Source organism: Amblyomma mixtum, chromosome 3 (genome assembly GCF_055824585.1).
Source record: "Amblyomma mixtum isolate Tamu chromosome 3, ASM5582458v1, whole genome shotgun sequence".
Taxonomy (NCBI): domain Eukaryota; kingdom Metazoa; phylum Arthropoda; class Arachnida; order Ixodida; family Ixodidae; genus Amblyomma; species Amblyomma mixtum.
The window spans coordinates 166,277,454-166,302,589 of record NC_143014.1 but is presented as its reverse complement, the minus strand read 5'-3'; the positions used below and the strand labels follow the sequence as shown (position 1 = coordinate 166,302,589).

The 25,136-nt window shown below is 46.1% G+C and overlaps 1 protein-coding gene across 3 annotated transcripts in view; it reads left to right on the top strand.

Annotated features, from left to right (window-relative positions):
• The window catches only part of LOC149352618 (protein lev-9-like), a 75,535-nt gene extending 68,659 nt beyond the window's left edge, over positions 1 to 6,876 (top strand). For all 3 annotated transcript variants that reach the window (XM_089581815.1, XM_089581816.1, XM_089581814.1), the window contains one exon: positions 6,728 to 6,876. In XM_089581815.1, the coding sequence (XP_089437941.1) occupies positions 6,728 to 6,734 (7 nt within the window). In that variant the 3' untranslated portion in view covers positions 6,735 to 6,876. The remainder of the gene's footprint in view (positions 1 to 6,727) is intronic.
• Positions 6,877 to 25,136: the final 18,260 nt, after the last annotated feature.

Here is a 25,136-nt window from a genome sequence, read left to right as displayed (position 1 = left end):
CCGGTACTTGCTAAATTGTTTATCGCCCAGGTTTACAGATTGACAGATAGTAGGTGTGTATGGTTAGTTTTAAGAACTTTTCAGTATGTAGATGACTACATATTCTTCACTCATAAGGGAGACATCACGCAAAGGTTAGTAGCTGTATTCAATGTTCTTTAAAGAAAGTGCGGTACGGCTTGCTTTCACAAGAGAACTTCCTCTTCGAAACCCTCCGTGTACACTTCCCTGGTTCCAATAAGAGTGTGATCACACAAAAGTGGTCAAAAATCCCATTATACTGGCATTCCTAAAATCCTCCATTAACAAATTTTGTCATGAAAGAATCAATGAAAACATTTCGTGTCAGGCTGCCTGGTTAAAATCTAGTGGTTATCTGTTGCATTTGATTTATAAAACCGGCGATAAACTTCGTTGTTAGGTCAATAAAGCAGGGAGAGGATCAAAAAGAAAGCTGCGGTAAATCCATAAACACAGGGTTTAAAGAATGTGTCAAGCAGATAAAACGTTGCAGCTGTTTTTTCAGCTCGAAAATAAAAAAAAAAAACCTTCTTGCCATGTGTAGGCAAGTGGAAGCGCAAGCGAGGCGACAACCACCCGAAAGAAAAAGAAGGAATGCCTTAATCATAAGAACTGCTTTGTACTCTGTAATGTTGGGTGGAGTACGAATACCTTGCCTACGCTATCTTGCACTCATGAATTTCCGATGTAGCGACCATAGGATTGTAAGGTCTAAAATAGCCTAGACTTGAAGAGCGAACGGCAGAAACTAGCCAGGAAGAAGCCTATCAATGAGTAAGCGCTAAGAGGAAAAGTAGAATAACTGAGAATCTCGCTACAGAACAGATATGCGACTTTAATCGAGGCTGACGACCTTAATGTTCAAACAATGAACGATTAGCTGATAGCTATCATTATGGAGTGGGAAGTAGAAGTAGGCGGCGGGATATTTAGACAGGATACAGGCAAGCTTTCACAGGAGGCGAAGGATCTGATTAAGAAATGCTAAAGCATGAAAGAATCTTACCACCCAGATAGAACAAAACTAGCTGAGCTGTGAAATCTAATCGGTAAGCTCACGTTAACCGACATAAGGAAGTATAACATGGAGAGAATCTAGCGTGCTCTAAAGAACGGAGATAGCCTAAAAGCTTTCAAGAGGAAACTAAGCATCGGTGAATATCTGATGTATGCGCTAAGAGACAAAGAGAGCAAAATCAGTAGCCGAAGAATTACACACATCTACACAGTAACCAATGCATCAAATCGTGAGTGTGAGAGAGAGCAGTGGGCAGCAATTGGACATCCCGCCAGTAAAGAAAAAGGAAGTAAGACAGCCTTAGGAGCAATGCAAAGGGGAAAGGAACTGGTGAGGATCAAGTAACAGCAGACCTGTTGAAGGCCAATAAGGAGATTGTGCTAGAAAAATTAGCCGCCCTCTCGCAATGCCTTATGATATCGAGCATATCGGAATCTTGGAAAAACGCTACATCATATCAATCCGTATGAAAGGAGACGTAAATGACTTCAAAAGTTATGGACCGATCTGCTTACTGGTAGCTGTCTATAAGGTATTTACCAAGTTAATCTCTAATATAATCAGAACACCCGAGACTTACTTCAACCAAATGACCAAGCACGCTTTCTGAAAGGATGCTGGACAATAGACCATATTAACACCATCAATCAGGTCTTAGAGAAATGTGCAGAATGTAACCAACCCCTATATAGAGCCTTCATAGATTACGAGAAAGCATTTGACTCAGTCGAAACTCATCTCATGTACGCGTTATGGAATCAGGGTGTAGAAGAACCTTACCTAAAAATACTGGAAGATATCTGCAGCGGCTTCACAGCCACCATAGTCCTCCATGAAGACAGCAGTAACATTCTAATAAGGAAGAGCGTCAGGAAGGAAGACACGACCTCTCTAATCATATTCAGTGGCTGTTTACAGGAGGTACTCGGATATTTTGATTGGGAACAGCTGGGGATTAAGTTAATGGAGAATACCGTAGTAACCTGGGAATCGCTGATGGCATTGCGTTGCTAAGTCACTCTGTGGATACATAGCAAACCATGCTCAGTGACATAGGCAGAGCAAAAGGGTGGGTCTAAAAGTTAATAGGCAGAAAACTAAAGCATTGTTAAACTATCTCGAAAGGGGGCAGCAGTTTACAATTCGTAACGAGGCGCTGGAATTTGTAAGAGATTACGTATACTTGGGGCAAGTAATGACCGGATCCCGGTTACGATAATGAAGTAACTGGAAGAACAAAAATGGGATGGAGCACGTTTGGCTGGTTCTCTCAGATCATGAATGGCAGTTTACCGTATTCCTGAAGAGAAAAGTATATAACAGCGATATCTTACCAGTGCTCACCTGTGGGCAAGAAACGCGGAGGCTAACGGATAGGGTTCAACTTAAGAGGACAATTAAGGCAGTGAGCTAAGAAAAGTAAAATGCTAGGTGTAACGTTAAGAGACACGAAAAGAGCAGAGTGGGTCAGGCAACAAAGGTTGGTTAAAGGTATCTTAGTCAAAATCAAGAACACGAAATGGGTTTGCGCAGGGCATGTAATGTGAAGACAGAATGACCGTTGGTCGTTAAGGGTAGTGGCCTAGATTCCTAAAGGACGCAAGCGTTTTTGCCACCCCAGCAGAACGTTAGGTGGGCGGATGAGATTATGAAGCTTGCGTGAATAAGATCAATCAATCAATCAATCAATCAATCAATCAATCAATCAACCCATCAGTCTTTTATTTTCTCTATATTATAGAAGGAGACAGGACTAAAAGCTCGGAAGCTTGACAGAGGTCCTTCCCCCTTTTTCCACGTTGGCATTGCATCAGACAAGCGGCAATAAATTCTGCGTTGACACAAGATGACCACGGCTGGCACAGGGCAGTGTTAATTGGTGAGATGTGAGCGAGGCCTTTGTCCTGAAGTGGGCGTAGTTCGGCTGCTAATGATGATTACGACGGATTCCTTGTACTATCGGACCGCTTTGTATCGGTCAGATGGGAGGGTGTATGAACTTCCGAACTTCCGAAAATTCTAGTTTTGGGCATTATTTACGTAATCGTGACCGCCATTGCAGGAACTCTATATTCACTTCTCTATTTTCTAACGCCGTCGTCCTGGGCAAACAAAACAATCTAACGCGTGAAATATTAGAAGCGATGACTCAGTGGCTTCATAGATGATCCATCTGTAACACTGGATGAAATCAACTATTGATCCTTCATATATTTCTAACTTCCTGTGCGCTTGCACCACGGCGAAGCTTGTGTATGATAGTAGCCTTTATTTTGTTTTCTGGAAAGAAAGCATATAAGTAACGCGTCCCCTGAATAAAAAGCCTTTTGCGAGTCAGCGCTTATGTTTTGTGTGCGCTCCTTCGTTTGTCGTGTGTTCTTCCCGTTCTGTTTGAACCATGAATCAATACCAACTCGCCCAGATAGCACCCTTAATTAACCTACGCTTTTCTTTTTTTTTTAATTTCTACAGGCGTAGGCAGTGGCGAAAATATAAACAGGCATTATGTTTAAATATCGCCCAGACCAGCCCGCCAAGCTCGGTGCAAGGCCTAATGTTACGAATTTTCTAACCTGACGGTACTTTCTGAACACTAACTCTTGTGTCTGCATGTGAATACCACTAAATGCAGTTTCGTGCGCTAAAATAGTACAGATGTACAGATATATATCACAATATTGAAAATTAGTATGGCGATGAGCACTGCATTGCTTATTAGTGCTCCTTATGCGGGTTGCAAATTAACAAATAAATTATCATTATTTAGAAACACTGGCTTGCCGGGAAATATTTACAAAATGACATTACCTGTTCGAATTTGTGACTGTAGTCAAACTCGGCACAACCTTTCAACTCGGAACAATCATTTTTCGTGGCAATGCATCTTATACCCTTGTCACGTTCTAAAGAACTTTGCGGTCAACGCGATTATTGGATGAACATAAATGTACTCATGTAACTGATACCGAGAATAAACTGGTAAGCAGGAAGAGGTCACCGTAAATTTTGGAAGGTTCCTTGCTGCGTACAACTTGATGACGTCAAATATTAGATTATAATCGCCATTTTATTATCTCTAGAATTATCTCCATAATCTCAACATAAATATAGAAAGTGTTAGTATATCAACTCTGATGGCACCTTTTCTAGCACAAGAGTGATGAGCGTATGGATTGGGAATTATGTAATGATGTCCTGTTATCACTTAGGAAACAGCGGTATCTATTTCATGTTTTGCCCATTAGTAATTACTTCGCTACGTTCATTATGACCTCTTTAATGATATGACTACATTGTAGATTTTATATTGAAATTTAAATGTTTGCTTGATTGCATATGTCTATATGCGTGAAAAATGTTTGTTACCACTGTATGCCTTGCAAACGAGAGCTCAGACATCAAGCGATTTTCACTTTTCTTCGAGGCCCTGCGCGGTGGCTCAGCGGTTACGGCGTTCGGATGCTGGCCCGAAAGACGCGGGTTCGATCCCGGCCGCGGCGGCTGAATTTCAATGTAGGCGAAAATCTAGAGGCCCATGTACTGTGCGATGTCAGTGCACTTTAAAGAACCCGAGGTGGTCCAAATTTCCGGAGCCCTTCAATACGGCGTCCCTCATAGCCTGAGTCGCTTCGGTACGTTAAACCCCAATAAACTAAACGAAACTTTTCTTCGAGCCCGTGCAGCCTCGACAGAAATAAATTTCTACTTCTTTTTATAAGCTTCGCTAAATGCAGACACCAAGAAACGTGAACAGGTTGTTCGGTGCAGCGTCAGGTACCTACAATAACGATCTTTGTGCTGCTGGCGAGATAAGCTTTTTAAGGCGCTGTCTCTCATGAGCTTTAGTAGTGCACGTTGATGGAGAGCTCGACTCGGTCTCGAAAAGCCGAAAAGCTGGTTTGTATTTTGACCGGAACAGTTTTCGCGCTTCTCAAATTTGCTTAGGTGCTATCAGCTATGAGGCGAGCTTTATTTTCGTGCAGCGCTCACCCAAAATTTCGCGTCCAGAGTGTCATATTTATCCGGAGTGGCACCGCCTGTGGAATTCAGAGTCCCCGTAAAGCAGCCACGCACGGATATGAAACCATGGACTGAGCCATGGCTCAACCTGTTGAGCGATCTGCATAGGCACATGGAGTGCGCTACTGTTGAGACCATAAAATTCAACATCATATAAGAATCACCGTCGTCGCCATTGTTTACTATAAGCTTAATGGCCAATAAGGGTCAGTATTTTGAGAGATTAATTTGAGGGACAAGCGGGTGCACTCAGAAAACCCCAACAGCTGTTAAATCACTTGCCACGCGTCGAGTTATAAAAGCCGCTATTTATTCAATGTTTCAGTTTAAAATAATAATAGTTCCAAAGGCGAACTTACTTTCCCAGGCTCTGAATAGTTGCTAGAGATTTGTTCTTTTAGAGCCTCAGGCTTTGCTGTGAAGTGTACAGATGCAGGAAGTATAAAAGGGAACACTTTGCTTTTGGATCCGATTCGGCAAAGTCGCTTCGGGATAATATATTGAGAGAGAAACTGCATAGAGGAAAGGAGAAAAATATGTTTGGATACTCCACCGGGGAGGTAATTGTCAGTTTCGTGGGAACAGGTTGTTCCCTCTATTATTTCTTGCAATTATATGTCCTTTTGTTGCGACAATTCATTGCAAATTTATGAAATTAAATGCTCGACAGGAAACAGACTGACTGTTGTGTGTTGATCTAATACTCAGGCGTTTGCGTATATAATCCACGCTAAGGGTTTGATCAATTTTGTCCTTTCTTTGCATGGTCACCGCTATACCGTTGTCCATGCGAGCAGCTGCAGTGTCGCCATGGTGTTCGTTGCTTTGATAACCGCTGCAGCCATGCATTGTGTTGACAAACATGATTTATTTTTGTTTAGCGTCAGTTATGAGAAGAAAAAAATGTTACAGGGTTTTAACGTAGCTAAACCGAGTAGGCCTGCGAAAGCGTCTGTTTAGCCTGGTTAGCGCATATCTTTGCTTTGGTGGGTCGTCGGCACGTCTCGCGACGATATTAGTTCGATAGTAGGATTAGTTAATGAAGACGAAGATGTGAAATGCACGGCGCGAGGGTGTGCTGCAGTTTCACACGAGGCGTGATCGGCTGTGACGATGGCATTGTGCTCTCGTGCGGAGGCCAGCGAAGCTCATCTGTTCTCGCCGGCGCGGGTTCGAATCCCGGTCTTGGCAGTAGTTGTTTTATTTATGTATCGTTTGGCCAAGGTCACCCTCAAGATCAAGCTTCACACCAACTCGGTGAGCCGGTCAGACCTTGTGTAGTAGTGCATTCGCACTAAGAACGGAATGTATTCCGCGGTAAAAACAGTAGCTGCTCCTGAGAACGCTGTGCAGCCCTGCTGTGAACTCATTTTGCAGATTTTTCCTGGCGCTCCGCTGCCCTTTTCACCGGTCGCAGTAGTAGATAGTTCAGTGTAGTCTGAATCTGGAGGTTAACATTGGCCTCACGCCATACACAAATCGACAGGCGCCCTCGGCTCTTCATGCATTCCCAATTCATAGGCAACTGGACCAGCTCCTACCCGAGGTTTAAACACGCTCAGACGGGTCAAATTTCGCGCAGTATCGGTCACCAGAACCTTGTGCGTGTCTTGTCGCTTTCTCAGCCAAAAAATTATGAGCCTACGAAATTCGCACTCTTTCCCGCAGGTGGTGAATTCCTCGCGACAACTTGGACCAGCAAGCCTGGATCATACAGCAAGTCCGCAAGTCTGCGGTCGCCAGCGGAGCCCTGGACTAGGGGTCCCGACCACCCGTCTCCTACGGATCACTCTACTCTAATTAAAAGTTTTTTTTTCTCTCTTTCTCTCGCGGATAGCAAATGATTCTACAGCTCATTCCTTATAAGGGCTGCAGAAATGTTGGTAGCAAACCCTCAGATTTTTTTGCTCTGTGGGACGCGACGTTAATTACCCTCACCTCACCGTTGAAAGCGAGTATCCGGCTCATTAAAGTAGCGATTGAAATTAAAGCGGATGCCACTTCCATTGCTGCGTTGCTTAGACGACAGACACCTTGCAATATATAGCCCACATTAGATTTCTAACATTACCGACCATCATATTATAAAATGACTGAAGCTTCAAGCGGGGACAAAGAAATAGAAGACAGGACGGGTGCTTTTTTGGTCCCCGTCTGAATCACAAGTCTCTTAAATATACGATGAACAACCAACTAGCCCACCTTTCCGCGACTGACCGATGTTTCTTCGGCAGGCATGTCATTCTTGTAGGGTACATGCCACTGGCGAAATAAAAACAGCGACCTTCAGAGCTACGCTGGCAGTTACTACGCGAATAAAAGCAATTTGTCATGTGCTAGCACCATTTTCATGTTGCATATAACAAGCATGAAGGAATCAATCTATTTTGTAGGGAAGACCAAAATTATTCTTTCGAACAGTTCAATGCGGTAAGTGCCCCGAGAATTACAAGGGCCACTGCCACGAAAAAAATGTGGGTATTAAGTTTTAAATATCTTATATTTTTACTGCTTCATTTCAAAAGTCTGACAAGTGTACATGCACAGACCGCAAACTACAACGAAGAGTTACAAGCTGACAAAAGCAAAAAACAATTTTTCTTTGCAAGGCGTGAGAGCAATCTGATCGCCGAAACACACTTACTATAACAGTCACGAATGTGCACATAAAGGCAGGCGCGTGCGAAAAATGAATCAGTTGTAAGTTGGCATTGCTTATAGGTTTCTTTGTCCTTTCCCGTGTCCTTTCGTCATGTTGTGTCATGCTTTGTTCGAACACTTGTGAAGCAGGGTGTCAAACCGTAATTTTTCCGGGGTCAGTTGCGAGTTCGGCTCGGGAGCGATCTTCCTTTGGTGTTGTAACCGGTTGTAACCGGTTCTAACCGGTTCTAACGTGTTCAAGCTGGTTCAGGACCAAAAAAGGTTTGAACGTAGGTAGATTTTTTAATCAACGTTGCTTATTTTATTTTTCTTTGTGACGTTGATATCGAAAATAAAAAGTGAAAAAAGTTTGTTTTATTCAAGATGTCACTTTACCCACTTTACAGTCCACGGTAAAAAGTGTAGGGATTTACGAGAAGAGCCATGAAACTAAATGAAGTGAAAATAATGCAAATTCTGCTATGTATACGCTGGAATCCATCTGATGAGGGATATAGGACAAAAAACTGGTGAATTTTGCATGTACGAAGTCCACTAGTCTAATCATTTTTGGAGACCCCGCCGCGCGAAGGAGGTTCCCCTCGAGGCTTGTGTCAATCAAGCATTTCTCTTACGCAGAGTATTTACGCGGGCGCCCTGAGGACCGCCGCATGCGCCTTCTACCTGACTGCACAATATTAAGGCCGGAAGCTGTCCTATATCGGCAACTAGAGACAGGCACCTTTCCCTCGCCCCAAAAGCGACATGCTAGGCACTCCATGGTCCAGTTGTTTAAGGGAATACGCCAATGTGGAATAGATTTGTAATAAGAGAACAATTATGCATTAACATCCACCCAAGCGCAGGCGTACGTCTACAAAGGAAAGCTTTACAGCTTCCACAAAAACTTCGTAGTTGACGAAACATTCGTCCCGTCCTGTCCGGATAGGAACAAGCTGGGCTGGAACGGGATCTGTTTGTTGTAAAACACTTTTTTTCTTAACTTCTCGAGTTTTCTACATAACGATAAGATGTGGTTTATTGTGAGCTCATGTATGTTGTCCTTTATTATTTTTTATATCCACGGAAATTGCGTAACATTCAGCAGTGAAAACTGATGTGCACTGAGGCACCCCTACACTTTTATCTAATTTGTCTTGTACTACAGCCCTTCCAACGTAAAGCGCTGTTGTAGAACCATCTGCGTAAAAAGCTGCGCAATGCCCATATTTTTCATTTGGTGCTTGAGAGCTCTTATAATATGTGTTCATATGGTGTTTGCTTCTTACCAAAGCGGGTTAGTGTAAAGTCACATGCAGTGGGGAGGCTCTACCAAGGCGGCAGAGGGTGAAGTCTCCGGGTAATATTAGGCAGTTTCTAGCGTTCAAATTCTTAGCAGTTGTCCTCTAAGTGGAATAACAAAGGCCTAATCGGTTGGGGCTTACTATTGAATAGTGTTTTGGAAGTGCAAGTTGTAACTGTGGGGTAACGGAGGTATTTCGGTAGGGACTTTAGTTTCTATAAGTATGCGCATGTAAGTATTGTTCTTCTGTCTGCTAGGAGTGTATGATTTGTTTCGACGTAAATACTATTTATGGGGGATATTCTGGTTATGCACTAGGTCAGGTCATGTAAAGTATGACGAACTTGTAGACCCATACACTATGTGCCCGTAATCCAAGCAAGTTCGTACAGTGGAGCGATAAATGTGCAACAGGCATCTCCTATCAGATCCCCAGCGTTTTCGTGAGAGCACTTTGAGAACGTTAAGAGATCGCAAGGGCTTCTTTTTGCGGGTGTTTATATGAGGCACGAATGTGAGCTTTTTTTATCAAAAATTACAGCTGAAAATTTGTGTTCGTGTTTTATTGGTAGTGTGAATTCATTCAGATAAAGGGTGGGATCAGTGTGCATTCGTCTTATAAGCGGGAAATAAACGGCCAACTATTTTTGTGGGGAAAACTTTAATTCATTTCTATCTTCCCATGTTCGTAGTTTTTTTTTTTGTCCGCTGTATTTCCCTCTTGCATGTTGATACGCTGAACGATGTGCTCGCAATAGGGAGGTCGTGGACGTAGACTGAATACATAATGGATTTACGCATTGTTTTCGCTATAAGCTTAATTTTTACCATGATGAGTAATAGGCACACCATTATCTTCGAACGAAGGGTAGCACTAAGATGTCCTTGAAGTGAGCGGTTAAGCAGAAAGTCAGTCAACCGTTTCAGTATTCTGCCGCGGATGCCGAGATCTCCCAAGTCGCGTAGGATGCGGAACCTCCATTTGGTGTCGTAGTCTTTTTTCCAGATCAAAAAGACCGCAAGGAAGTGTTGTCTGTGTATAAATGCTTCTCTGACAGTATTTTCAAGGCGGATGAGATGAACAGGTGTAGAGCATACTTCTTAAAATTTACTGTGGTGGATGTCATGAAGTTCTTCTCTGGTATAGAACAGACATCAACTTAATGTTTAGAACTCTTGAAATATTCAACGAGACAGCACGGAAGGGCTATGGGCGTGTAACTGCTGTAGAAGAGGTTGGCGGTTTTCCAGGTTTTAAGACTGGCACCATATTTTCTTCGTTCCGAGGCTAGGAAATTATCCTAATATCCATATTTTTGCGAAAAAAGTTTCAAAAGTGCTTTTCCAAAGGGTTCTCACAGATGAGCCAGTATTTCATAATATACGTATTTTGTAGAGGCATGGCGCGGTCTGTTTATAGAGCACAGTATTTACTTATTTTTTTTTTAGTCTAAACTATTGAAAGCTTCGTTAGTGCTACCATTTGCAGAAAATTTTGATTTTTCTATTGTATTTTCGTACTCTAAACACGACTGTGTGTAGTGTGAGGAACTGGAAACTGAGCGAAATGCTTCCCATATAGTCTGCCTGTTCCTCTATACTTGTTTGTGTAGCACGGGTTGTTAGAAGAAGCACCCGTCATTTAGTTTATAAACCTTCTCCCACATTTTTTCGATTATGGACGACACAATTGTGCCGCGCATGATTGTGCACGACACGATTGTGCAAAGATTGTGCACCACACAAAACTCTGCCATGATGTTTTTCTGGACAGCGGCGGACACACCGCGCTTTAGCTCTCGCGTTTTAAAAATTTTAAAGGTACTCCTGTGCTGGATATCTAAAATATATGCCTCTAGCTTTATTCTGCTGTTTTTCCGCTTCCTTGAATTCTCGTGTACACCAGACTGTGGGTTTGTAGCACATGAGGTAAGGACTGAGTGGCAGCAAGGATTAAAGTCGTCAACTTGTCATTTATTCTTCAACGCAAAAATTATCCAAGAATATAGTGTGCACACTGGCGTTTTGTCTAAACAATTCCCAGTAAGCTAAATGCAGCTTTCGACGCCTCGGTTTAGTGAGGATGACAGCCGGTGATATTGAGAAACTGATTAAGACAGGCAGGTTATATCTTCCATATGCCATGTCTCGGACATTTCATTTAAAATCGCTGAAACGAGACGGTCAACTAAACGACTAATCTATACAGTTCATTATCCCCGAGCTTGGGGAGCAGTGTATAGGTTTAGTAGAGTTCAGCAAACAAACCTTATTACACTGAATAAAATCCGGTGTAATTTCACCTCTGGTATCTGTTTTCGCACTTCCCCCAAACGAAGAACGTGCGTTAACATCTATAACTACCAATGCGGCTCTTTGAGCAGCTCTATACAGCTCTTTTAATGCATGTAGGGTTACTTTGAGATCTGACTTGAGGTATACCGAGCACACTGTAAATATGTTGTATATAAGCAGAGTGACTGCTACAGCTTCGAATATAGTTCTTAGTTTAAGCTTAGGAACTTCGGCGCCACTTTTTACTATGATGGCTGCGCTTCCAGAGAGCCGGCTCATCTGTTCCCAGTCGCGGTGGAAAACTTTGTATTTCTTAAGCACATCTGTGTGCTGGGGGCGTAGATATTTGGTTGTAAACACAAGACAGCAGATGAGGGTGTAGCTGTTTGTTGTGACACTTCAGTGACTTAAAAGTCCGCTAAAGATCTAGTGTAATATGAATGCCATCTTTTCTTATATATAGAATGGAAAACCTAGGTTGTGCTTATCGGCTTCGGGTTTCGAGGTTTGTCGTTTTTGGGGCGTTCTAAGGAGCCCCCGCCCCCCAATCCGTCTGACGTTGACGGGGCAGAAATACCTTGGGTTGTGTCCGGTTATATTTGCAGGGGTGTATTTGTGTCAGCCCTCGCCGAGTGGGGAGAATCGTTGAGGCCCGCTGGCCTGACGGTCCGCGCAGCCTGCTTTGGAAGTGGTGTAGCAGCGCTAGCTGCTTCCACCGGGAACGCGGTAGGCCCTCCACCAGTCTCACTGCGTATGGTCCGGGCGGGCGCCGAAGGCCGCAGTGGTGCCGCGACCTGCTGCACCACAACGGAGTAGCTTGAATTTTGCACCAACTAAAGTCGCTTCCGTGTTTCGGTCAAGGCTATATTTTCTTTCACTTTGAATGTGACAATTTCTTTTCCTTTCTTCCATGCTGGGCAGGCCCGTGAGTAAGCAGGATGCCTGCCCTCGCAGTTTATAGAAAGGTGTGGTTCACCTTCACAGTTATCGGTGGGATAGTCATGGGATGCATACTTAGCACATAGCAATTGGCCTCGGCAACTGTACGAGCCGGTTACGTGGCAGTGCCGTGCATTTGGGCAGTCAGATTTTTCTGCAGCCTACCTTCACGCAGTCGATCAGAATGCGCGATGCGAAGGTAAGAGCTGTGTGCTTAGTGGGTGTTGTTTTGCAATGCTGTCTCATTTTATTCTTTCATAGCATTCATGACTATTTTTTCATTTGGTTACTTAAGGTCATCATCGAATGTGACCCCCCCCCCACACACACACACACAAACCAGCGTCCAATGAGCCGGGCTGGTTGATATTTTAAACCATGCTCAATCGTCCGCCACTTATTCGCTAGCGATTAAATAGTGCTAGCGCACTAAAAAAAGTGGTTAGCCATTAAAGATGGAGCCGTTCAGCCATGGTGCCAACTATCCACCGCGGTGCTCAACAAGGAGAAGGGACAGGGACTTGCTAGGATGTCCTGGCCCAGCCAGCTGCATGCCTAAGCTATTACTGATTGTGGCGTAGCACAGGGTAGTAAGCCACACAAGATTAACCATTGCGGTCAGGAAAAAAAACAAAAAGCAAGAAGGTAGTTGAAGACAGGAAGGCGGTGAAATAGAAGGTAAGAAAGGGAGAGATGCAGAGGAGGATCTGTAAATCACAACTGCCGATTTCACCATGGTCGGTTTAGACCGGAGTGTACAGCCGTGTGTAGCCCCAACGAGGGGCTTTAAAAGCCCAAACGCTCGGGGCCGGCTCAACCACCAGGATCCCCTTTTCCCCGGACACATCCAAACGCCACGAACGGGTAGGCGGGGATGGGCGGAGCCCACATGGGCCAGGAACCCGCGGTGGCGCAGCTCGCCAAGATGTGCATATTACAGGTGTCCCTGCTGGGGAAAACTAGACTAATGCTCAACAGTCTAGGAAGGAAACAAAAAGTCACTCACTTCGCGTTTATTTCCTTAAAAGCTCTATTTTTTTTGGGGGGGGGGGGGGGGGGGGGGCGGGAGGGGGGGGTGCACTACTTAAAAGGTGAGGTTATTTATTTATTAATTTATTTATCTATGTATTCATAATACCTTACAGGGCCCAAAAGGGCATTGAGTAAGGGGGACAAAGAACGAAAAATGTACAAGAGAAACTAACGAATACAGCATGGGTTACAAGGCAATAAATAAAAAGAAAGTATTGTGGACGGGAAAAATTAAGTGCAAAAATATACAAATTACATACGTGGTACTTATTAGTAGCATGAATTTAGGACGTATGGCAAATACTAATCTAAGCAAAAAATGGAGTGGTCATATTAGAACCGTGAGTCGCTGTAAAAGCTGTGATACGCACAAAGAACCAGAACAAAACGCAATAGCAACGAAGAAACAAAAATACACTGCTATGTCGCGTTCTCTTTCAAAGCTCTTGTCGCTTTCTCCTGTAAAGTGGGAAAAGTCGTTGCAATGCCTCGCTGCTTGTAGGAAAAATAATACGGAAAAAGTAGTCGTGCGAGCACGTTAGAGCTAAACTTTCAACGGATGACCGATGCGGTGAGTCATGCATGGAGAGAGTGCACAGATGTGCACACATCTGGGATGCTTGGTTTGATTCATGGGGGTTTCACGTCCCAAAGTCTATGAGACACACCGTAGTGAGGGGCTCCCAAAAATTGCAACCACCTGAGGTTCTTTAACTTGCATTAACATTGCAAACAGGGGCCTCTAAAATTTCGCCTTCATCGAAATGTGACAGGCGCGGCTGGGATCGAGCCTGCGTCTTTCGAATCAGCACCCGAATGCCATAACCACTGAGCTAAAGCGGCGGCTAAAAATTGGGATGAAGATAAAGGCCTGAATGCAGCGAAATGGCAGGTAGCGGCCGCGCATTCTGGCCATTAGCTGAAATACCTAGATGAATGGAGTGCATTTTGCAGGTAAATACCCCCAGGTCATGAATAGCATCCCGTTCATATCCCTCGAAAGCATACTGCATAATAGTGATATCTTGTCTACACTTATAGGGCAGAAAACTTTGAGGCTAACGAAAAAATTCGACATAAATACGCGGGCAGCAAACTCACAAATGTAAAGGAAAATTATTGGTGTAACGCCAGGAGACAGGAATATGCAAAGCGGGTTTCATTTATTTATTTATTAAAAGGTCTCATGTTGGGACGCTACATGAAGCAGTAGGAGTTTCATGGCAAAGAAACACAATACAAATTAGATTGAAAGGTTTTCGTTGAGCCGCTTGAATGCTAGTGGGTCATTTGCCAACTTAGGTGTGCAGGCTATTCTAGTCCCATGATGTGCGTAGCAAAAATGACTGCTGTAAATTCGGGGAATTGACTTGTGGGAGTTACACCATTACGGTGGCTGGATCTGGCGATGATGATGATGATGAAAACTTTATTTGTAACAAGGGAGTTTTGGACACGTCGGTCCTTGGGCCCCCGCACGGCCCCACTGCACTCAAACGTTCATGTCCCGGAGGCTCATGACGCTGGCAGCCCGGCCGGTGGCGATGGTTTGCTTGGCCGGGTCCTCGGAGCGCAGTAGGGTCTCCCAAGCCTCCCAAATGGTAAGGTGCTCCAGGCCCCGCGGGGGAGGATCCGCCGAGCAGAGGAAAAGAATATGGTCGAGAGTGGCTTTGGGGTGGTGGCCGAGGGTACAGGAAGGGTTCGATGCGGGAGGCTTTTTTACGTACGCGCTTTCCCAAGGCAATGAATGAAAAAGCCTGTGAAAAGGTTAAGATTTCTTATTCTACGGCGTAAAGCAAGAGAGGGGGAATATACGTGAGCTTTCAGTGCTGTGATCCTTGAATTCTAGGAATAGTGAGAGAGAATGAATCTTCTACGGGTCTGAACCGAATAGAAGGCGTTAGCAAGATTTCAAGCCGTCTTCTGCGTTTCAAGGCCATTAGCGTGGTCTGATAAGAAGTTCCCCCTCTTAACAGCTGCGATCGGGTAGAGTCGTTGCCCCAGATCGCTCGATTCAAAAGCGGAACAAACCGTATGAAATGAGAGCTGAAGTGGCGGTAACATCCCGTCGGGTATTCATTATCTCGACTCCGAGGCGAGTCAAGTTTCGCTGCTTCCGTCGCAGACAGTCGGGGGAAACCCCGCTCAAGGGACGCGGATCGCATTCGCGAGGTACTCTTGCAGCGATCTTCACGGTGCGATGCCACGCAAAAGCATGAAGCCTTCATTGCTTCTCGCCATGGCAGCCGTGTTATGCGCCAGATCAGCGCTTTGCCAAGAAACCAGTAATTGGCACGTCGTTTAACCTCGTTTCTTGCTCGTTATGCTTCCAGCGTGCACTTTCTTATGCCGCGGTGATTGCTTTTTCCACAGTTGCGCAAAAAGCTGGCTTTTCTATCGAACTCATAACTAAGTGAAATCGAAGTGCGAAAATGTGGCTGGGGCCTTGCGACAAGCTCCGCAGGTTCTTAGAGCATTTTGTGAAACGCATCGACCCCTGGTACTCCTGCTTTTGCCTCGATCTTCTAATTGAGTGATTAAAATAAGGCGTTAGCTACAGTAGGTAGATGTACAGATGTAGCGCTGCTTGCATAGGTGCCCATGCTTTAAAAACATGGTGGCTTTGCTTAAGGAGCCAGCGCCATCTTTGAAGGGTGAGGCGAACTAAACAATAACGCTATAACTAAAGATCAAGAAATCTCGTGGCCTCATAACCATGAGTTCTTTGGAGGCGAAAATAAATCTTCGAACACCTCGAGGTACTTTGCGAGACACGAGACAAGGGCCAAGACGGCGAGAGCCGACTTCAAACGCCATTTTTCGACAGTCCATTATGGTTGTGTCTTCTTTCTTTGCCCTCGCCTCGTCTGTGACACTAAATTGAAAGGTGTGAACGTGCCAGCAGCGCCAGCTATTGATCTTAATACCCGAGAGGCACATTTTTAGGTGTATTTATAGCATTCTTGGGTGCTTTTTTTCCGCACTGAAGTTCGCGAGCAATGTGCTGTGACAGAATTGTGTTGATGGAGTGATGAAGTTTTGCTCACATAAGGAGGCAAGCGTGGAAATTTGTTATAAAAGTCTGTTTATTCGTTGAAAAGCACAACACAAACTTACACTATGATTGCCCCGCTAGACAACCCACTACACAAGTTGCATGAGCAGAGATAAGCTAGCTGCCTGTTGTTGCCTAAATGAAAAAGAATTCTGTAAAAAACGCGGCACTTTCCCACTGATTTAACGGCCGCCTTTTAGAACTTATGGAGGGCAGACATTTCCGTTAATACGATCAAAACCTACGCAGGCCAGATGAAACACGCAACGACGCGCCCACACAACGAGACTACCAGGAGACTACCGGGGAAGGTTTCGATAGAACAAGTGACCTCATTACAGACTGCTCTGAGGCTAACGCCCAAAGTTCCTGAGCATCTGATATTTTGTAAAGGACATGGCATGTGACACACAACACTCTCTTCGCAGATTTATGATAGTAAAGTAATATAAAAAGGTAGTATCTCATCAACATAACATCTACAAAACTCAGTTTGTACAGTCCCATAGCCTGTGTCGCTTTGGGACGTTAAACCCGCATGAACCATAAACCATCCATTTGTAGAAAATCCTTTTCCGTTGCAATTTTCAGTGCGCAGTTATATGTGCATAACATAAACGTTCAAGACTGCATTCACTTCGTGTTAGCAAAGGGTAGGGCGATAGATTTCTGCATTATCCCCCCGCCGCGGTGGCTCAGTGGTTACGGCGCTCGGCTGCTGACCCGAAAGACGCGGGTTAGATCCCGGCCACGGCGGCCGAATTGCGATGAAGGGGAAATTCTAGAGGCCCGTGTGGTGTGCGATGTCAGTGGACGTTAAAGAACCCCAGGAGGTCGAAATTTCCGGAGACCTTCACTATGGCGTCGCTCATAGCCTGAGTTGCTTTGGTACGAAACCCCAATAAACCGATAAACCATTTCTCCATTATCAAAGCGTTCCCCAAAATTAAGCATGAAAGGCTTTTAGCTCCCGTTGTCGGCAGTGTGTTGACGTCACGCCGAGACCGAGAGCCAACATCCGGGCACTGAATTCCACTCATCCGGGCACTGAAACGAGAACATCCGGGCACCGTACGAGATTTAACGAGACTCACTAAGCCCTCCTACAGGACCGGCATACAAGCGCCGGTAGGTTCGCGCCGAACGGGTGGTGGCGTTCCTCCCTTCCTGTACGGTGCGGTTCGGGTGTCCGCCGAGATGACAGAGAATTACTGCTTAATTTCCTTTCCTCAAAAAAGCGTCGCGTTCAAAGAACAAGGCATCGCGCCGAACGGGTGGTGGCGTTCCGTGGACTGCCTGGCAGCGCTACAACACGCTGTCGCGTTCCACTCCTAAAGGCGAAGCTTAAGCGTCATTAATTAGCAGTTAATTAGTATTTAGTCATGAATCAGTAATTAGTCACTAATTAGTAAGTTGTCATTACTTCGTCATCAGTTATGTGTGACGTAGTCCAGTGGTGACGTCACCAGTGTCACATAGGCAAAGCGGTGCGGAAAACGCTTTCGCCTCTACGCACTTTAGACAGTTTCGCTGCATATACATATGCATTCTTATATACATATACATATACATACATATACATATATACATATACATATACATATACATATACATATACATATATACATATACATATACATTCTGCATATACATTCTTGTCAGTCCTGCGTCTCGTCGTGTCCGCGTACGCTTCGTGTTATGCCCGTAAACATTTCATGCTTACTATACTCTCGGTTACGGGAGAGGCAGGGATTTTTTAGAGGGACATAAAGCAAATGCACTCTTCAAATCCCTGCCAAGTGCACGTGGATCGTAGCGTTTCTTCGCCACGAGCATATATAATACTCATGGCATATTTCACTCCGTATAGTCAACATAAAGCACAATCGTTCAGTCCCAATGCAGGTGCTATGGAATTAACAGAATTCACTACGGAACATGCGCTTTCGTAGTATAACTACCGAGGGATCACCAGTAAGTCACATCTGGCTCTTCCCACACAGATGTTACAAATTCAAGCTGGTATAAGCACGAAGTGGCAACGGCATACCACAATATCAAAGCGACTGTAACACTTCAACGTTCCAATGTGATGCTAGCAGACCAGTTCTCATTTTGTCACTTTCCCACGGAGTACCAGTTGTTCGCGCGCGCTATTAGTCTCGATCCACACCGTCTTTCCGAAGGCAACAGCATCAAAGCCATGCAACTGGAACTGCAGCTCGTTCAGCAAAAAACATGCGCGCACACGTAGCGAACGAGATCATAACGTGAGGACAAAAAGTAACGAATGAAGTAGTTGAAATGAACGCTGATGAAAGGCAAGCAGCCTCCTGCAGATTACGAGATACGCCGGCTATGGACGGCAGTAGCCGGCAGACAGCGGGAAGCATAAGAGCCGCTGCCCGCTGTTGTGAGGGAATGCAAACATAATTATTTTTGTTTATAAAAAAAAGCGCTGTGCATTCCAGTCGAATGCACAGAACCAAAACAATTTTGGAGCCAGTAACTGTAGTGGCGTCCTAAATGGTGAAAAGACCACAAATGTGTCGCCAATTATTTTCCACCTATTTCTGTCGTCCTCACCGACAATTTGGCGCTTCAGTTCCGGTTGATGACACTGGCACCTGGTTCTCCATCGCCACAGAGCACCGACTTCACGACTTGTGTAAATTGACTTTCAGCTTCACTTCAAGCGCAAGCGCGCCATACTGCAGCGCAGCGCCTTCCGCATAGAAATGATGTTGTAAACTGGCCTCCGGCTCCGGGCGCAATCGCTCGTCGGCATTTGTGTTTTACTGCGACAGCTCTTAAGCGCCTGTTCCTGAGTTTGGCGTCGTCGTTGTCGTAGTAGTAGTAGTATGTAGTATGTTGTCGTCGGTGTAACCAGTGGGCGCGTTGCCGTGGAAACCACTTGGAGTGTGGTTACCGTGGAAGGAAGAGGATATGACGTGAGTGGAGAAATGCGTAACTGGTGGGTGGTGGTTACCACCGAAACCAGCCGGAGAGTGGTTACTGTGAAATGAGGAGGGTAGGGTAAGAGTGTAAAAAGACGCAAACGGTGAGTGGTTTCCACGGGAAGGAGAGGCAGGGAAGCTACGCTGAAAAGATGACGAGTGTTACTGTGGAAGGAACAGAATATGGCTAGAACGGAAGAATCCCCAACTGGAGGGTGGTTGCCGTGGAAGGAGGAAGATATGGCGAGAGCGGTGGAATCCCCAACCGGAGGATAGTCACCGCTGAAGGAGGGTATGGCGAGAACAGTGGAATCTGGAACCTGATGATAGTTACAGTGGAAGGAGGAGGGTAGGGCGAGAGCGAAGGAACCCTCAACCGGAGGGTGGTTTGGAAGGAGGAGAGTACCCCGAGAGGGTCGGAATCCCCAACCGGAGGATGGTTACCATTTGAAGGAGGGTATGGCGAGAACGGTGGAATCTCGAACAGGAGGATTGTTACAGTGGAAAGAGGAGGATATGGCGAGAGTGAAAGAATCCCCAACCGGAGGGTGGTTACTGTGGAAAGAGGAGAGTGCCGTGAGTGCGATGGAATCGCCAAATGGAGGATGGTTAGCGTAGAAGGAGGGTATGGCGAGAACGCTGGAATCTCGAACCGGATGATTCTTACAGTAGAAGGAGGAGGGTAGGGCGAGAGCGAAGGAATGCTCAACCGGAAGGTGGTTACTGTTGAAGGAAGAGAGTGCCGCGAGAGCGATGGAATCTCCAACCGGAGGATGGTAACCGTAGAAGGAGGGTATGGCGAGAACGGCGAAATCCCGAACCGGAGAATTATTACAGTGGAAGGAGGAGGATGGAATCTCCAACCGGAGGATGGTTACCGTTGAAGGAGGGTATGGCGAGAACGGCGGAATCTCGGACCGGAGGATTGTTACAGTGGAAGGAGGAGGGTAGGGTGAGAGCGAAGGAATCCCCAACCGGAGGGTGGTTACTGTGCAACGGGGAGAGTGCCGTGAGTGCGATGGAATCCCCAAATGGAGGATGGTTAGCGTTGAAGGAGGGTATGGCGAGAGTGGTGGAATCTCGAACTGAATGATTGTTACAGCAGAAGGAGGAGGGTAGGGCGAGAGCGAAGGAATCCCCAACCGGTGGTGTACTGTTTAAAAAGGAGAGTACCGCGAGAGGGATGGAATCCCCAACCGGAGGATTGTCACCGTTAAAGGAAGGTGTGGCGAGAGCGGCGAAATCCCGAGCTGGAGGATTGTTAAAGTGGAAGGAGGAGGATATGGCTAGAACGAAGGAATCCCCAACCGGAGGATGGTTACGGTTGAAGGAGGGTATGGCGAGAACGGCGAAATCTCGAACCGGAGGATTGTTACAGTGGAAGGAGGAGGATATAGCGAGAGCGAAGGAATCCCCAACCGGAGGGTGGTTTCTGTGTAAAAAGGAGAGTACCGCGAGAGGGATGGAATCCCCAACCGGAGGATTGTCACCGTTAAAGGAAGGTATGGCGAGAACGGCGAAATCCCGAACTGGAGGATTGTTAAAGTGGAAGGAGGAGGATATGGCTAGAACGAAGGAATCCCCAACTGGAGGATGGTTACGGTTGAAGGAGGGTATGGCGAGAACGGCGAAATCTCGAACCGGAGGATTGTTACAGTGGAAGGAGGAGGATATAGCGAGAGCGAAGGAATCCCCAACCGGAGGGTGGTTTCTGTGCAAGGAGGAGAGTGCCGCGAGTGCGATGGAATCCCCAACCGGAGCATGGTTACCGTTGAAGGAGGGTATGGCGAGAACGGTGGAATCTCGGACCGGAGGTTTGTTACAGTGGAAGAAGGAGGGTAGGGCGAGAGCGAAGGAATCTCGAACCGGAGAATGGTTACAGTAGAATGAGCAGGGTATGGCGAGAACGAAGGAATCTCAAAACCGGAGAATGGTTAAAGTGGAAGAAGGAGGGTAGGGCGAGAGCTAAGGAATCCTCAAGCGGAGGGTGGTTCCTGTGGAAGGAGGACAGTGCCGCGAGAGTGATGTAATCCCCAACCGGAGGATGGTTACCGTTGATGGAGGGTATGGCGAGAACGGGGGAAATCCCGAACCGGAGGATTGTTACAGTGGAAGGAGGAGGATATGACGAGAGCGAAGGAATCCCCAACCGGAGGGTGGTTGCCGTGGAAGGAGGAGGATATGGCGAGAGCGGTGGAATCCCCAACCGGAGGATAGTCACCGTTGAAGGAGGTTAGGGCGAGAGCGAAGGAATCCCCAACCGGAGGGTGGTTACTGTGCAAGGGGGAGAGTGCCGCGAGAGCGATGGAATGCCCAAATGGAGGATGGTTAGCGTTGAAGGAGGGTATGGCGAGGGCGGTGGAATCTCGAACCGAATGATTGTTACAGCGGAAGGAGAAGAGTACCGCGAGAGGGATGGAATCCCCAACCGGAGGATTGTCACTGTTAAAGGACGGTATGGAGAGAACGGCGAAATCCCGAACTGGAAGATTGTTACAGTGGAAGGAGGAGGGTAGGGCGAGAGCGAAGGAATCCTCAACCGGAGGGTGGTTACTGTGGAAAGAGCAGAGTGCCGCGAGAGCGATGGAATCCCCAACCGGAGGATGGTAACTGTTGAAGGAGAGTATGGCGAGAACGGCGTAATCCCAAACCGAAGGATTGTTACAGTGGAAGGAGGAGGATATGGCGAGAGCGAAGGAATCCGCAACGAGCAACGGGAAGAAAAACTGAGAAAAAAACTTTCACTTTTGTTAAACCTATTGAACTGAAAAAAAAAATTGTAGCGGTTTCACGTAGTTAAACCGAGTGGACGTGCGAAAGCAGTTGTTCATTCTTGAATTGGAGGGGACACCGAAGCTCCGCCTTAAGGGTATGGCGGGTTATCTTTAGTGGGTTGGTGCGCTCATAGGCAGAATTTGTCATTCTCTACTTAACATTCATAGATGGCGGCGAGACTTCATGCCCCTACCAGCTCAGTGGCGCAGCAGTTAAGCGATGCGCCTCTGCACTGGCAGGCGGTTGTTACTGTCACAACCACTGCTAAGGATTGTGCGATTCATGTTGCTCTTCTGGAGCAACCTCTCGAGCAGCTGGCGCGACACTCCTCCGAACTTAACCTGGCTTACCCGAGTTGCTACCCGAGCTTAACTCGGGTAAGCTCGAGTAGTAACTGGGGTTGCTAGGCAACAGCAGAAGATTGTGGGTACGGTGAACGGTGAATTTACGTACGGCGGCAAGGTTCTTGGTCGGTGTTGGTGAGCGTATGAATGCTTTCGCTTTAAAACGCAGTATTGAAACAACTTAATGGGCGCACAGAGGGGAGCATCGCGGCGCAGCTACCCATTTCGAGGTGCAGTCCACACTTTCGGCCTAACACCAGCTAAGCCAAACACGAAACCTTGTCTTCCCGGCATTCCCACGGTCGATGAAGTGGTCTTTAAGAAACTCGCATAGACCGTGGCGCCAGCTTTCCCTCTACGTAATATTTAGAAAGTATGGATCGTGGGCAGGGCGAGAGGGATTACGCTGCTGCTTTCACGGTTTTTGCCGGCCGTGTTACATCTCCCAAGCATATGCAGACGAAAGGTTCATAGGAGCCAGAGAGTTCCTCAATATTAACTAGAGGGAAACCAGGCGGCCCGGCAATTCATCCTTACTTCACCCGCCGAGGATACCCTAAGCAGGCCGGGAATAAATGGCTTCAGATTGACATTTGGGGACTTGTTGACTGCTCTGTGCATCAGATTTTTTATTGTTCAGTTTTGTTTTCATTGATATTTTGTGCTCTTTGTGGTGATATAGTTATCCAGCTACACATTCAGTTGATATGAGATGCGAAGCATCCATAGGCTGCAAGAACTGTAATGCAGGATAATGGTCTGAGCAAAGAATGCACAGGTACAATAACTGTGCTTCTTTACAATAAATTTCACAGATGTAACGTGCTTTCACTGTGAAGAGCATAGATCATTTCACATAAAGCTAGTATGTGCATCCTCATGCAGTTTCAGTGAAGAGCGGATTTTCAGCTGTTCTACATGATTAGCGCAAGTCCAAGGTTGATTTTTGAAGTGCTATCGGCGTGGTTCATTTAAGTCTGGGTGGGAAAAGGCTGAAAAAGTGCTTCGGCCCAGAAAACAGGATGCCGACAAGGGAATGAAACACATCACAAAACGTGTTTTCATCCATCATCTCGCCCCATTTTGCCGCGTCGAAACTCGTTCTCAGTATGAATCACCAACTGGCCTAGAACACAGCCTTGCCAAGCAGAAACATAGCATGAACCCGGCTGTCACTTGCTTATGCTAGGAAAGGTTTCCGCTTCCTAATTCGTGTTTTTCTTCGCAAAACCAGTAAGCGTAGCGCCAGGGGATGGTGAGAGTCGGCATTTTGCACGCGCAAAGGAGTTTCTAATTGAAAGGTGAGGGTCTGGGCAACTTTCTCATGGCGCGAACATCGATAGGGCGTGAACCCTCATTAGACGACGACACAGATGCATCTTTGCTATTTTTCACAGTGAGAAAACGGCACTCTTAGCAGTTTTTTGAAAGAATATATTTGCTCCAAAAGGTGTCTCTTGAACGCAAGAAGAAAAAACATATTTTCAACGGTGTGTTATATATATGGCGACACGAGCGAAAGCACTCTCTCACCGTGGTCAAATTCGGTGCTCGTTTAAACCTATCTGCTTTTCTCTTAATTTATTGCAACGTATTCACTAAGCAGGTCTTATTAGAGGGACATTTTTAAATGTAAAACAACGTTTCCTCGCAATATCTTTTCTTGCGGAAATTTATATTTCTGCACTCATGTTTTAGGGCTAACGCTGAAACCCGCCGTGGTGACTCAGTGGTTATTGTGCTCGGCTGCTCATCCGAAAGACGATGGTTCGATCCCGGCCGCGGTGGTCGCATCTCGATGGAGACGAAATCCTAGAGGCCTTTGTATTGTGCGATGTCGGCACAGGTTAAAAAAACCAGGTGGTCAGAATTATTCGCCGCTCTACACTACGGCGTAGATTCTACAGTAAGCAGAAGTTTTTCTTTACTGAAGTCATTTACATGACGTTCAGACATTACCAAGTTTCCGGTTTCTCTGGATCAGCTATACTGTAAAATAGAACATTGGACCGCCTGGACATTGGAGCGATTTTGAAGGTAGTCAATTTTTCTTGTAGAACTGCAAGACCCTTGCCCCTGTTCACCACGGACTCAGCAGATGGCGGGGTTGCAAATTTATGCTAAAAATCATGAACTAGCTTTGACTGTCTTTCTAAATAAATTTTTTACGCCTCCGTGAATCTGAAGTACTTTGATGACAGATTTTTGAAGGACTGCATTGCTAGCTTTAAAGGGTAAGATAGATTCGGCCACAAGGTCAGGCTTTTCTTCTTGAGCCTCAGCATGCCTTAGTCATGGGTCCCGGGTTTGGCTGGACATCTGCTCCCAAAACTAGCAGACACCATAAATATGATACACAAGCGCGGTAACTTTTAAAACCATGAGGTGGCCACGACACCACTAAAAGACAGACATCATCGTCATGGTAAGAATAAGGGTCATAGTAACCAACCTGTCGAAACATGAGTGGTGAGCGCAGGATAGCCGTGGCGGTGCCGTAGCCCAGAGGGGCGTCGAAATGCGCGCACTTTTGTACCGCCCGATCAGCACTCACAGTCCCGCGTTGCCAGACGGAATCGAGAACTGCGTCCGGAAGTGGCGGAGCATCCAGAAAAGGTGAAACAGACAAAAAACATGTTGATAGGCCGCAGTCGGGTGACGAAAGCGCACCGAGCTGGGAGCTTGTATCGTTGAGCGTTTCCGTAATTGGTTATTTGGTTTATGGGGTTTAACGTCC